The sequence below is a fragment of the Gracilinanus agilis genome, chromosome 1 (assembly GCF_016433145.1).
Source record: "Gracilinanus agilis isolate LMUSP501 chromosome 1, AgileGrace, whole genome shotgun sequence".
NCBI classification, from domain to species: domain Eukaryota; kingdom Metazoa; phylum Chordata; class Mammalia; order Didelphimorphia; family Didelphidae; genus Gracilinanus; species Gracilinanus agilis.
The window spans coordinates 350,951,010-350,966,914 of record NC_058130.1 but is presented as its reverse complement, the minus strand read 5'-3'; the positions used below and the strand labels follow the sequence as shown (position 1 = coordinate 350,966,914).

The window sequence follows — 15,905 nt, the reverse complement described above, 5'->3', positions numbered from 1 at the left end:
CCTCAGATACTTCCTAGCTGTGTGGCCCTAGGCAAGTCATTTAGCTCCAATTGCCTAGCCCCTATGGATATTTAGCATTGATTCTAACACAGAAGGTAAGAGGGGAGAAGGAGAAAGAGGAGGAGGAGGAAGAGGAAGAGGAAGAAGAGAAGGAGAAGGATCTCTAAGAAGCATATCTAAGTGCTCTGAAATGCCTACTGAAGCTCCTGCCTGTTTATATCCCTCTGACTTCTGTAAGCCACATTGATTAGATCTAATGAGGCATTAAATGGATGGTAGAGTTTTCCTTTTCTTGAAACAATCGCTTCACAAGGATGCTCTAGCATTTACCCACGATTTATAGGCGTTAACAGGGATGCCAAACTTGGATGAGGACTGAGCATAGTTCCTCCTTATGGTAATTCACATCTTCCATCAAAACGAGAATGTTTACAACAGAGATTTATTTTGGATAAATTTATTCAAAGCAACAACTCACTGTTTTGAATAGAAATACAACATCCTAATAAACACTACTTATTTAGGAAGAAACTCATGATAAATGTATACAACATGTCATCTACATAAGAATCTTATCCTCTTAAGGCCAAATCCTACTCAGATAGTTAAGTCATGATTCTGGCTGATTCATTCCTGCCAGAAATTTCTGCAGAAAACAGAAAAAAACTGTCTAGATACTTCTCTGTTTGATAAAGCATAACTTCAGAGACAGAGACAGAGACAGAGAGACATGGATGTAGTGTTGACAGGCACTGTGTAAAGCATTTGAGATATAAATAGAAGCAAATGAGCCAGTCTTTGCTTTCAAGGAGTTTACATTCTTTCTTCTTTTTAAACCCTTACCTCCTGACTCAGAATCAATACTGTGTATTGATTCTAAGGCAAGAGAGCAGTAAGGACTAGGCAATGAGAATTAAGTGACTTGCCCAGGGTCACACAGCTAGGGAGTGTCTGAGGCTAGATTTAAACCCAGGACTTCCCATCTCTAGGGTTGGCTTTCAATCCACCAAGCCACCCAGCCGCCCCCAAGCTTACATTCTAACAGGGGAAAGACAAGACATAAAGGGGAACTGAAAAGGGGATTTCAACACAGGTAGCATGATTTGGAAAGGACTCAAGTTTCTCAAATCCTATGCTCCTTATGTGATTTCTTAGCCATCATGAGATAAGAATAATGACATAGCTAAGTAGGGGACCTAGGGGATTGATTAATTAACTAATTAATTAATTAGTAATGAGGAGAATCAATGATTTCTGAAAATATATGTTAGAGGGAAGCTGGGAGGCTCAATGAATAGAGCACAGGCCTGGAGTCAGGAGGACCTGGGTTCAAAGTTAGCCTCAGATGTTTCCTAGCGGCATGATCCTGGGCAAGTCACAACCCCAAGTACCTAGCTCTTACTGCTCTTCTATCTTAGAAGTCATATTAATAAGACATAAGGTAAAGGTTTAAAGAAAAAGTAATTATATCGTAGGCATGGAAATTATCTGTCATTCCCTATTTGTAGGAAGCAGAGTGAGATTTGTGGATATGAGCAAATGTGTGATCTTTGGCAACTGCTTTCTCTGCTCTGGAATTTAATTGCCCCGGTATAAAATGAGAAGCCCAATCTCTAAGGTCCCTTTCCAATCCATTCAAACTATGAGACTGTGGTGATTTACTAAATACCTACTGTATGCATGCATAGACAGCATGATATGATGGAAAGAGGCCTGATCTTTTACCAATGGAGTTGCAATAGTCTCAAGTGCCCAATATTTTTGCCATATATTTAATCTTCCCTATAAATACAATTAAGATTTATCTTCAGTTTTTAGATGAGAACTTTATGTCAGAAGAGATACTATTATCATGTTTGTATATTTACCTTTTTAAGGACTGAACTCTAATCCCTTCCTAAGTGAGAATTCTAGCAGTCATTAGCCACATGTATTTCCAGTCCCTAGAACTACTAAGAGAAGAGAAGAAGAGAAAAGAAGGAAAGAAGCATTTGTTAAGTACCTACTCTGTGCTAGACACTGAGCTAAGAGCTTTACAAATATCTCATTTGATCTCATTTTAAGAAAGAAAAGTAATATAGTGCAGTGGATTTGGAGGGAGAAGCCCTGGGCTGGAATCCCAGTTCTACGATGCATTATCTTTGTACCCTTTAGCAAGTCATTAAAGTTCTCTAGGCCTCAGTTTCCTCATCTGTAAAAATAGGGGTTTGGACCAGATGACCTCTAAGATCTAAAACTATGATCCTAAGCTCTTTCACAGAAAATCTGACCCAAGAAAAAGTAATCTTTCTCACCTGAATCAGTTTTCTTTATATTTGAAGGGTAGCTTTCTGACAAATCAAAAACAGAGACCCTCTGAAACCCAGATGACAAACCAGTCTGGAGACTATTTGTTTCATTCTGTATGATGCAAAAATTTAAAAGCCATTCTTTCTAGGGAAAGGAATCCTTTCCAAAAATATTCCCAATAAAAATAAGAGTGGAAAAGATAACTTTTTTAGATTTTCTCCTACCTTTAAATTATCTATACAATTCTTTTTATTGGAGCAAGTTCTGATGGAATGTGTGTTTTGAAAATGCAGATTTATTCCAAAATCAAATGATATGTTTGAGAATGACATGAGTTTCTCTTTTGCTTGATTTCTTTCTTGAGAAAAAATGATGAAAAAAATGAAGGCAGAAAACTTCACAGTAACACGTACTTACTCCAACACTCACTTTCCCAAACAAACTTCAGATATTTGTCCAGGTAAAATACCATTATTTGTTGTATATCTTCTGTTGCAGTAGTGGTCGAGGGTTGAGAAGGGATGGTTCACACCACCATAGACCCCCTCTGCCCAAGCAACCGCCTGGAGCCTCATTGTGTCCCTGACCCCATTATCTTCTTAAACTATGATTTTTATTGTCCAATTTTGCATGATTGTGCAAAAGTACAGTGCTTTTTGGAAATGTACATGTCCCATTATAGCAAAACAGACTACTCTTTTTTTTTTAAAAGAAATGACTACTTTTAAAAGCCCTGTGGGGGAAAAAATGTGTACTCTTTCCTGGATAAATGTGTTCTTTCTCCTAACAGAAAACAAACATGTCACATACACTTACCAACCCGATGCAGTTGCTTATAGCCACTTTAGTTGTGCTGTGTTGATCTTGTAAGTATCCTGTGTAATGACAGTTGTCTAAAAAACCATGCTTCCACTGGGGCCCATCTTTCCCCCAGTATTCCACGGTAAAATATTTGGACACTAAATCTGTGTTGAGAGTCAAGTTTAAATGAAAGTGCTTGCCATAGGCTGAGAGTTTAAAAAATAACTTAGATCCTGCCTGCTGTGGGTCAACAGGGTCCGTACTCCGCCTTCTCCTTGAGTGTTTGTCATTTTTCACAGTAAAGCTGAGGAAAGCTCCATTTTGATCAACCCTGATTGGGATGGTGAGCTGGTAGTGTTCAAGGTATGACAGGAATTCCTCTTTGTAATCACAAAGTAGAACAGTCCAGGAGATGGGCATGAAAGAGAAGAAAATGGAACAGAACCAAGCAGTAGTACAAACAATGCCATACTATTAAGCCTACTCACCCAGCATAAGGGAGTGAGGTACCAGTAAACAAATCACTTAGTAAAATAAAAGAAAAGGGGAAATGGATGAAAGTTGAACACGCCCCTAATCATTTAACTTATCCAAATGATATTTATTTGAGGTAGGAGAGTTCAGGGGTATGTTAAACATTTATGTTAACAGTCAGATCTCTGAGAAAAAATGTCTACATGACACATTTTTGAAATTTAATCTGAATTATTAACATTTTTCCATCACTTTTTAAAATCTAGATAATCAACAAAAAATAAATTAAGTCAATGTAACAAACACTTGTCGATTTCTGAACTGTAAATGCTTTCATCGGAAATCTAAAGATTGGCTTTCATGAGCCATATGGTGCTCCAGGACACCCCTGGATGGATTTCTCCCACCCCAATTTCTACCACGTTGTATGAAGTGAATTTGGGGGACCTAGTTCTGCCTTGTGCATAAAATTTTCCATCAAAATGAAAGTCAAAAATTACAATAAACCCATGGGCAACCAAAAACAAAATGAGCTGGTGTGAGAGTTCTCCAACAAGGTTTTAAGCAATAATGCCCTGAAAAGTTAGCCAAAACATCTTACCAGAAAGTAACTAGACCACACCATTTACATGTTCCTTACCCACATTTCCCAAATGGTAGTTCTTTAGTTTCCTTACCTTTCCCTCTAATGCCACCACCCCTCCCCCATTTGCTAGGCTAAGAGAATGCAAATACCTGCCCCCCCCCAAAAAAGGAAGTTCCCCTATGAGTATAAATTCCCATGAAACTACAGCCAAAAGAAAACAGAGGAGAAAGGGGCTGAGATAATATAATTTCCTCTAGACCAAACTATATGCTAAGAGCCACAGTTCTAAGAGTGGCAGACTAGGCATTGTTGGAATTGAAGTCCACAGACCTGGGTGGGAATCTCACCTCAAATCCTTCCTGGCTGTTAAAATAGAGAGACACTCTCAGAGCCTCTTTTTTCTTATTTATAAATAGCGTTAATGATATTTGTCCCACTTACCTCACAGGGTGATTGTGAGGGAAGTGTTCTGTCCATTTTAAAATGCTACATCCATGTGAATTATTCTTATCATTAGCTACTTTCTAAGAGTTACATTTGGTACATACAAATCTCAGTCTTGGCTTTTCTCTGGAGAGCCCTTGAAAATTTAGAGCACTATCTTCCGAAAGATTGTTTCTTGCTGAATCCTCTTGGGAACAAGTATTAAAAAAAACATGCCATTTTATAACGACCAGCATCAGACTGGTTCATAGAGCAAGGTGACATTTTGTTCATTGCTTACCAGTAATCATCAAGCATAGGTCATGGAGTTTACCCTATTTGAACTGATTAAAAAAAAGAGAGAGAGAGAGAGACTTGGAAAGCACACCTCAGGCATAAAACTAGCAGCCTTAACTATATAGCCTGGTAACACTCACTTTACTTTTCGCCTCTCTTGAAAGGACTCTTCCATAATAAGAAAATCTATTTTATGATTTACAGAGAGCCAAGTACTCTAAAAATGAAGGAGAGGTTTCTTCTGGGCAATAACTTGTGCTCTTCTGTCTGATTCTAATCCCTAGATTTAAATTCCTGGAGACTGGGAACAGAATAGTTTTCAGCAGAGTACTGAGCATCAAGATGTCCTTTCTTGTCCTTGTCTCCTGACTCTAGACAATATAAATTCATCGACCTGCCTCCCAACATGATGGTGACCTACAGTCCCAGAAACTGGTCAGTCCTTGTCTAACAATGAAAGGCTGAACACTAGTGAGCTTTGGAAGTCCAATATCTTACCCATCCATCCCTGTTCTGTTCTACAAATCCAGCTCTACTGGTTCAAATCTAGTAAATCACATGGCCCATGCCTACTGATTATTGGCATATACAAATGTTCCAAAGGTCTGAATGCAGTTTTCAGCTTTGTTAGTTTAAAAATACATAATGATTTTTGGGACGTTCTCTCTCTCTCTCTCCATATACATGTGTGTGCATATGTACATTCACATGTGTGTACATATATGTACATATATGTGTATATAGTATACCTATACAGAAGGTAGGGATTCCATTTCTAAAACATAGCTTCTTCTGAATCCTCCCTGGCAGACTGAGTGCTCTTCTTTAGGAGAGGACCCGTTGCCAGGATTTTACAAGAAGGAAGAATCCGTGTGTGTGTGTGTGTGTGTGTGTGTGTGTGTGTGTGTGTGTATGTGTGTGTGTGTGTATGATTCTAGGAGGATTTTACCAGTTGTAAAAGGAGGATCCTTCCCTTGGGAGAAGTATGAAAGACTGTTGTCACCATGAAATTCTGATGAAACTATGGCGAAGCTCAAGATCCAAGTCCAAGTCTTTAACAAAATTTCCGTAATTTAAAAAAAAAACTCGAAGTGTTGTGAGAGGACTACCTAATTACTAGAGAATTAATACCACTCTAGAATCGCAGCATAACGGTTCTGTATACATATTTATACAAATGTGTCTGTATGTAAATAAATATACATGTATGTGTATAAATATATGTACATATATACCTAATAAATAATTATATGTTTCATTATGTGTACCCACATATATATTGATTCCTGCTTTTTGTCAAACTCTGGCAATGTGTCCTCTCTGAAAGAAGGGGCCCAGTCTGGCAGGGAGAACTAAGAAAAAGTTAAAAGCTAAAATGGCATTTCTACCATCTAGAAACATTATAATAAAGTCCCAAAATTAATCTTTAGTGAATGCTGCAAAGTGGGGCTTAATAATTTTGATGCTCTTTATATAGGAAGTCTTCTTTGACTTAGAGAGAACATTTATTCAATACTCTGAATTTCCTCATGATACCAGATAGGAATTCTATCATATGGGGAATTTGAAAATTTCTTTAACAGAAAAGCCCTCTTATGAACTAAAAAAAGTTCAACTTACAATAAAAGAGGAGGAAAGATTGCCATAAAGGGTTTACATTTATAACATATCCCTTGACAAAAAGATGATCTGCTTTAAAAAGAAAAACAAAACTTATATAGGTGAGCCTGGGTCTGTTCCCCTTACTTAACTCCAATCATAAGAGGGCTCAGCTTCAATGGCCATGTTCCCCAAGACACTCTTCATTCAGCTAGAATCACCCCCACCCAGCACTGCACACTTGAAGAGTAACAATCTCTCACCAGTTGTAAAAGGAAGAACCCTACCTTGGGAGCGGTATGAAAGCCTGGTGTCACTGTGAAATTCCGATGAAGCCATGACGAGGCTCAAAATCCAGGTCAACGTCTTCCACAAAATTTCCATAATTTAGAAAAAAATGGATGTGTTGTTGGAGGGCTACCTACTTGCTAGAGAATTAACACCACTCCAGTACCGCAGCATAACAGTTTTGTTTGCTATCTATTGGAAATTAGTGATTAGATATTCCACTTTTTAGCAGGTGCTCGTTTCCAACATTCTGTGCTTTCTCCTCTCTCTGGATTCATTGTTTTTTCAATCCAAAATGAAAAAGAAAGATAAAGTTGTAAAAATTTTCATCAGTAAGGCATTAAGCTGGGTAGTTGCAGAAATAGGGCCATTTTTGTACCTAGAATACCCAAAAAAATAAAGTTAAAATACAATCATCTGGATGGACAGATCCACTGTATATTGTAGAATGCTTGCCAAAGTACATAAATTACAAAATAACTTGAGGGAATTCAATTAGACCATTGTTGTTCTTTATAGTCTAAATAAACATCCATAAGACTAAACATGGAGCTAGAAACCTAAATGGTATTTTTATCTGAACAATGCCAGACCCAGTTAATAGCCAAAGAAGGAACCAAAGGAGGGATCATGATATATACAGATACATAGATATCTGTATACATATTCGTGTGTTTGTATATGTCTAAATCTCCAGAATGAAGCAGAATAATACTCACCCACTCTCATTTTTTTATAAAATCAAAAATGAAAATCGCATACATTTTCTAATGTCATAATGGCAAATGGGAAGCCAGTTGCACTCCATAACTCATATTTTCAGTTCAATTCATACTCCAAGACTATAGGTATTATTACACTCGGTGATTGGTATTGTTTCTCTGACAATGCAAATCTGTAAATATAGTGACATAGAACAGCTGCCTCTATACACCCAAACAGTAGCCCAAACTAAGCTGCTGAAAAGTTAAAAAACAGTTTATAGTAATCTCTCACTTATGTGGAGTTCATGAATCCAACAGCCTTGGCTATCTAGAGAATAGCCAAGAAATGGGATACAAACAAGTATAAACAAAGTTTCTGAAAGGTCAAGATGGACATGCATATCCATACTAATAATCCAAGGAAGATATCTCCCTCTGGACATATTTACTCTCACTTTATTGATGATTTTAAAATAAACTTGGTGACCTGGTTTCCTAGACTATAGATCAAAAGCTGTTAAATCAGAATAGATGTTTGTGCTGCTAGAGAGAGAAAGAGAGACACATTCACTGAGGGCCAACAGAAGGATATAGATATGGAGAGATACAAAATAAGAAGTCAAAAAACAATCCACAAACATTTCCTGCAAAATCAAATTGCCTTATACATCTAAATAGTACTAGAAAGAATCACTGTATTACATTAAGTTAAACTATCACATAAGTCACAGGATGGATAGTTGGTGCAGTGGATGGAGTCCACTTCCTGGAATCAGGAAGACTCATCTTCCTGAGTTCAAATCTGGCCTCAGATATTTTGCTAGCTGTATGATCCTGAGTAAATCACTTAACCCTATTTGCTTCAGTTTCCTCATCTGAAAAATGAACTAGAGAAGGAAATGACAAACGAGTGCAGTATCTTTGCCAAAAAGAAAAAAAAAAAACAACTTCAATGGGGTCATGAAGAGTTAGACACAAATGAAAAATGATTGAATATGTAAGTCATGTTTACAAGGATGAACTTAGAAGAAAAGGTTAGATTATGTTTGGATTACTCTGCTTAAGAAAGTAGGGCCATGTGTGATAACATTCTAGAAGGATTTCTATCTAAAATGGTTAAAATATCTGGTATATAAAGTAGGGTTTCCTTATTTAACTGGACACATATTTGGGATATTTCACTTTTTAACTGTCACAATAAATAAATGAGGTGTTACTATACATAAAAACAATAACTACTAGAAATTTCTCACCCCTAAGTTTTTAAAAAGGAACTAATTCAATGAATAATAATAATGATAATGATAGAAAACATTTATATAGTACTTTAAGGTTTGCAAAGCACCTTACAAATATTCTCTCATTTGACCTCATAAAAACTCTGGGAGGTAGGTGTTGTTATTATCCCCATTTAACAGAAAAGAAAACTGAGGCAGGCAGAAGTGAAGTGGCTTGCCCAAGATCCCCTACTAGCAAGTTCCTGGGATTGGATTTGAATTCAGATCTTTCCTTACTCTTATTCCAGTGCTCTATCTACTGTACTACCAGCTGTCTAAACAGTGATATTACCATACCCCCATCTTTTATGTTCTTTAAAATTTAAGAAATGCTTTCATATAAATTATCTTATTTAGTTCTTACATGGAAAGCATGAAAAGTACTCTTATCCCCATTTTAGAGATGAGAAAACTGAGCCTCAGAAAGTTTAGGTGACTTGCCTAACATCACAGATAGCTACTAAGAGGTAGGGGCAAGACTAAAACACAGGTCTTCTGACTCATACTCTGGTGTTTTGTTTTGTCTTAAATCACATGACATAGTTTTTTAATATTTGTTAAAGATCTATGTGCAAAGCATTGTGAGGAGTACAAATAATGATGATAGCATACATTTATATAGTGCTTTAATATGAACAAAATGTTTGTATTGTAACAACCTTACAAAGAAGAATAAGTCCCTATCCTCCTCTACTAAAGGGAAAATAGCATGTACACAGAGTGGTACAATATAAAGTGGAATGGAGTGAGGGCAAAGGAGAGATCCAGACTAAACACCTGAGGAAAATTGGAAGAGAAATAGAATCCTTTCATTGGAAGGTAAGGGAATCATGTGAAAGAAGTACCTAAATAAACTTAGAAAGAAGGCAAGGATTTCAAAGGGAAATAAGAAGAGACAAAAGAGGAAATACATTTCAGTTATGAGAGATGAGGATGGCCTCCTGAATGAATGAACGTGGGAAATGGTAGGACAAGTTCAGAGAATAGCTAGTACTCCATTTGGGATGGAACATGGAGCCTATGAAAGTGATCATGGGAAATAATGCTGGAAGTCCAAGTTGGTGTCAGACTGTGAAGGACCTTAACAGGAAACTACTGATGATTTTTCAGCAGGGGAGGGACATGGGTTGACTTGTCCATGGGATGTATGAAAAACAAATCAGAGATAAGAGAGACTGGAAACCAAGAAACTCATTAGGAAGGTCTTATAATTGATTGGTAAAAGTCTAAACTAACAGAGGGAGAAATATAATGGAAGGAGAATAATCAGAACTTGAATATTCGTAGAACATGAGGGAGAGGGGAAGGAAATGAGATGAAGGAAAGCAAAGAGCCAAAAAGGATTCCCAAATTTCATGTCTGGGTGCCCTGGGAGCATAATGGTACCATGGACAGAAATACTAAAGGAAAATGATGAGTGTGAGGAGAGGATGAGCATCCAGGTGAAGATAATCAACATGCAGTCAAAGTGAAAGGACTGGGGTGAAAATAATGAGTCATCTGCACAAAGAGAATGAATGAAATCACTAAAGAAGTTGCAGAAAAGAGGAATATAAGTGGTAGAAATATCATTATCCTCATTTTATTGATGGGAAATTGAGTCTCAGGGTGTGAAGCAATTTGCCCAACATCACACTCTAAGTGTCAGAAATGGTCCTTGAACCAGGTCTGACTTTGAGTTCCCAAGTCCTATATTCCAATGCCTTCATTTATGAATAATGCCTTTTGATGATGTAATCACTTTTCAGTAACAATGAATAATATCACCTTGAAATCATCTTCTCTGAATTATGCAAGATAATATAATTAATAATTATAACAGGGCCCCTTTATCTGTGATTTTGCTTTCTGTGGTTTCAGTTATCTGCAGTCAACCTGAAATGCTAGAGTCTTATGGCAGCAGTCTGCCCCCAGCAATAGTCTCTCTTGCTTCCATTTTCACTTTTTTAAAGTTTTTTTTTGGCAGGGAGGGGCTGTGGATTGTGAATCCAAGGGGCAGAAGTGGGGAGGAGTGAGGGAGGGAGGAGGAGGAGGAGGAGGAGGAGGAGAAGGAGGAGGAGGAGGTGGAGGAGGAGAAGGAGGAGAGAGACAGAGAGAGAGACAGAGAGAGAGACAGAGAGAGAAACACATATATACATGGAAGTCAGCAGGTGTTTGCTTATATCCACAGTTTCAGCTATCTGAAGCAGGTAGCCCCCATGGATACAGGGGCCCTGTTGTACTTGTCAGAATTATTGTGTTCATTTCCATTTAACAGAGGAAGAAACAGAGATAAAGAGATTTTCCCTGACCAGACAGTTATTCAGTGACACAATACAAAAAAGAAACAAAAAACTACCACCGCATACTTGAGTTCCCAACCCATTTGACTATATTACCTAAGTGAACATACTATATCCATATTTACGATCAAGTCACTTTAATTCTCTGAGCCTCAGTTTCCTGGTCTGCTAAATGAGCATAATACCATAAGTACCTACCTTACAGGGATATTGTGAAGATCAAATGAGATGTATGTAAAGCACTTGGCCAATCTCAAAGCACTATAAAAATGTCAAGCATTATTATAAGATTTTAAAACTAAGTAATATTAAAGGAAGAATGTTCATTAGCATTCATTCATTTCTAAATCACTATGGTATTTTAAGAAATTCAGTGATATTACCCTTGAGTATAAGTTCCTTGTACAGACATATTATGGGGCAGCTAGGTGGTACAGTAGCAGAGTGCTAGGACTACAGTCGGGAAGACACCTCTTCTTGCCTCAGATACTTGCTAGCGCTGTGACCCTGGGCAAGTCACTAAACTCTGTTCATCTCGGTTTCTTCATCTGTAAAATGAGCCAGAGAAAGAAATGGCAAAGCACTGCAGTATCTTTGCCAAGAAAGCCCCAAATGGGGTCATGAAGAGTCAGACACAACTGAACAACATACCTGTGTGATGTTACTGAGCCAAAATCAGAAAGTTACAATTTTTCTAGTAGTCTGATACATCTATATGTGATCTTTTGATGCCCTAGACCTGTGAGCAATAACACAAAGGTGCAATACAGTAGGCCAGGATTAAATGAATGGAAATTTTTCCTCCACATCTACTGTCAGAGTAGATAGAACAGTGAAATTAGAGTTATGAAGATCTGAGTGCAAATCTCTGACTTCAGCCTCCAGACTTCAGACCGTATGATCCTGAGCAAGTCACAACCTCTATTTGCCTCAATTTCTTCAACTGTAATTTGAAGATAATAATAGTACCTATCTCCCAGGGTTATTGTGAGGTTCCAGTGAAGTAATAATTGGAAAACACTTTGCAAACTTTAAAATGCTATATGAATACTATTTTAATTATTAACATTAATGATAATATTACCAGCAGCAGGGAGGATAAGTCTAATATGCAACTGTTTCCTGGTTATGCTACATCCTTCCCAGACCCCCATAGAATGTAAACTGTTGTGAAGATGCAGACTATTGAAGAACTATTGAAGGGTTGTCTGTGGATCCCCAAGGCCTGGCATAGTGTCTTGCATAAAGGAATCTCTTAAAAAATTGAAACAGACATACTGTACATTCAGTTTAATTACAGTCTTCATTACTAGTGACTAGTGCCTGGAGATCTCAGGAAACTTAGCATTTGGTGAGTTAAGTGCTGATGAAAAGTGAGGGAGGGGAAAAGTTTAGCCCTCCTCAGTAACAATCTAAAGTCTTTTACATGTAACTGCTGTGGGGAACCCACATGTCAAAAACTAATGGGTCATCCTACTCTCCAGTGGGCAGGTGTTTCCCTCCCTAAGAAAAATCACCCTCATAATTGCTACTCTCCAGAGCCTGCTCAGCCTGGGGGCCATCGTCAGATGAGTAGAGACATTGAACTTTCCAGATGTGGTGCCCACAGGTCAAAGATCAGATTGACATGAAAGGACAGGAGGGGAAGATCCCACTGATCAAAATGTAGCAGTTCTTTGTGTAACAGCCTGCTGTCATCCAACCCATCTTCTTCCAAAGGAAGAGCTAACCCTCCCTTCAAATAGGTCACCCTGAAGAGGTTGAACTCTATAAGTACCCATGACCTCTTGGCCCTCTCCGAAATAAAAAGGTATGAAACAATTTTTCCTGGCTTACACAAATCCATTTAATGAAGTCTCTTGGAGCAGACAAAAACCTCAAAGGAGCCTATTCGATTTATAAAGAACACAATTTACAAAAAAACATAAAAAGTCACCACAAATCATCAGGCTATAAAATTAAGGTGTCATTGAGTTGTTTCCCCAGATCAAAGCTCCTCTAGCAAGATGGGAAATGAGGTGAGATAAGCTGTTGGTAAATGTCTCTAGCCTCAGCAACCTGCCTTAAGAAGAGAGCATTTGTTGTCAGCTTCCGCTGACAAATCACCTTTCCCTTCCCTGGTTACTTCCTGCTCACACTAATCAGAGTGTAGCTGAGGTCATGGCTTCCTCCCATGAGCTATTAATATGCAGCTAAAGCAACAGGTAGAACACTCTCCTAGGGGGCTTCCTTCCTCCACTCTCACCCCAGGATCTGATTAGTATGGCAGCTGGGATCCAGTCACTCCTGGGGGCTCCAAAGTAGAGGAGATAAAGTTGCCACTCCCCCCGACAACTTCTTCTTTTCCAATATTTACTTACTTACTTTACTAATTCGCTTCATTTTATTTTAAAGTTGGTTTCTCCTCACTTAACCATCCAAGGACAGAGGTCTCCTCCTTTCTCAATAAACTTTAAAAAGTCATCTCCCACCAATACAAAATACAGGTGAATGTGCAAAAAGAAAGGGGTTTTTGTACAGAAATTCAATTCATCATTCAACTACAAATAACCCTAGACATTCCTTCCAGACAACAAGGATAACACACATTTTCCACAACTCCTGTCTGCAAAAGACACCCCCCCATACCCCATCCCCCACCTCAGCCCTGGTCAGCTATACATGATTGACTGGCAAGATAGGCTTTTGGGCAAGAACTTGTTCTCAGAAGGTTGTTTTCGAGTTTTCTCTTCCCTCTCTTCAATCTCTCATGAAATTCAGAGATGGTGAAACTTGGGACTGAGCCTTCTTAAACGAACAGTAGTGAGTACTAGGAGTGGTTGCTAAGGAAATGAGGAGGGAGGGACTTAGGCGAGCTAGGATAGAAATTAATCTTACAGGTATTGGACTGGACATGAAAAGCATTACAGTGTTTCAAAAGCCTGGAGATTAGAGATTTTACCCTTGAGAGTCACAAAAACACAAATGCCTACCCAGACCTCATTTTAAGACACTTGTGAAAAACTAGTGGGTTTGATTTGGGCAAAATGAGTAAAAAATGAAGGAGTTCTTTGCTACTTTGGTATCCAAAATTACACACACACACACACACACACACACACACACACACACACACACACACAACCCCCAAATGATCAAAGCTAAGACCTGAAATTATACAAACCAGTACAACAGCTATCATCTAGGCAGAAAACAATTATAAAGAGCCCCAAAGCCATTTTTCCTCCAATGTTCTGCCTCTCCATTAGTACCAGAGCCCTTTCCACTCCCCTTGCCACTTTTTCTTAGACCTGTCATCCTGCCACCTAAAGTCTCAGAAGAATCAACCCGTGTAAAGGATAACCTTAAAGCAAACGGGGAGGGGGTAGCAAAAAGCAAAGAAAAACAGGACTAGGATTTTGAGTGTAAATGAATACATTGGAAATAACACACAGCTTGCCTTTTTTTTTAAAAAATCAGCAAAAGTCACCCCCCTACTCCCCTATAATGCCCCCTACCATCTACCCCCTCCTGAGACAGAGAGGAACAGTCTGAGCTGCTCTGGTTGAGTTGATCCTAAAGTTAACATTCAGCAGCCCATTTCCAGACAGCAGCGCTAAATCTATTTGGATAAAACGCGTGTGACCCAGACAGTTGGCATTTGGCCCAAATGCGTTGCACCGGCAGCTCAAATAAAAACAAGGGTCTAAGAAACTCACTCTCCGCTCATTCTCTCTCTCTCTCTCTCTCTCTCTCTCTCTCTCTCTCTCTCTCTCTCTCTCTCTCTCTCTCTCTCTCCTGCCCCCTTCTCTCCTCCTCTATCTTTGCCTATCTCCCTCTCTTTGCCTCTAGTTCAACAATGAAAGAAATTAGCAAAGACAGGGCTTGTACATACACTTCATCAGGAGGCGAGTTTCCAATAAAACCCAGGGGGGAAAAAAACCCTTTGAACTCCGTACCACACAATATATACACAGACACACACCGATAAATAAGTCTCTGTAGGGTTATGAGTCTAGCACGTCCCAAGTGGCCAGAAGTAAATCAAAAACACACGCTTCCATCTCTTTGATTAGCCTATTAAGAGCTTAACTTATCCTAGATCATCAGGACTGTAGCTATCATATTAATTCTGCCCTTTGCGCCCAGGCATAAAATATGCACTTGTCTGCTACATAAGACACTGACATGAAACCATATTATGCTGAAATATTTCTGTGAAAAATGAAAATGACTTCAAAACGTTCTCTCATCTCATTTATCTTTCCCGACCACTATATGATAAGCCATCCAAAAGCTCCGGTAATCATAATTAAAATAATCATGCTTCATGAAATTACATATTTATATAACAACTTGATATTCTTTGAATCACAAAATATTTGGATGTCCTAGAATCATTTCAACCCCCGACTAGTTTTGGAGTTTCAAAAGATTTTTATCTGTAAAAGTTCAGTCAAGCTCGCCCATTGCCATTAAAAAAAAAAAAAAAAAAGCACACAGGGGGAAAAAAAGGTCTCTACGCGTTAGTCGGGAGACAAGCAAAGCACAAGGAAAAAAGTTTCATTGAATATTGTGAAGGCTTCCTTACCGTTTTCATCTTCAAATTCTGATATAAAGTAAGTTTCAAACAATAGAGTTTGCACTGGACGATTCACGTATCCTCTCTCTCCTCTCAGCCTTTTTTTTTTTTTTTGCCCACCCCTCTTCTCTCCCCCCACCCCTTTGCAAAGCCACACCAGAGTTATTCTGCAACCAGAATAAAATCCTATAGCCTGACTGCTAGGGGCTTTAGAGAATGGACTGGCTTGGCAGAAAGAGAGATGCCTTCAATTCACCCAATCTATCACTCTGAAATGTTGTCTTTGCAAATCACCCCCATTGAACTCTCCCCGCAGCCCCCCCA

At 38.6% G+C, this 15,905-nt stretch overlaps 1 protein-coding gene across 1 annotated transcript in view; it reads right to left on the bottom strand.

Annotated features, from left to right (window-relative positions):
- Window positions 1-15,899, bottom strand: part of ADAMTS6 (ADAM metallopeptidase with thrombospondin type 1 motif 6) — a 346,468-nt gene extending 330,569 nt beyond the window's left edge. The window contains exons 1-3 of the mRNA XM_044663590.1: window positions 15,591-15,899; window positions 6,757-7,136; window positions 3,106-3,470 (exon numbers count right to left, since the gene is read on the bottom strand). Of these exons, the coding sequence (XP_044519525.1) occupies window positions 3,106-3,470; window positions 6,757-6,853 (462 nt within the window). The 5' untranslated portion in view covers window positions 6,854-7,136; window positions 15,591-15,899. The remainder of the gene's footprint in view (window positions 1-3,105; window positions 3,471-6,756; window positions 7,137-15,590) is intronic.
- Between the last annotated feature and the right edge of the window lie 6 nt (window positions 15,900-15,905).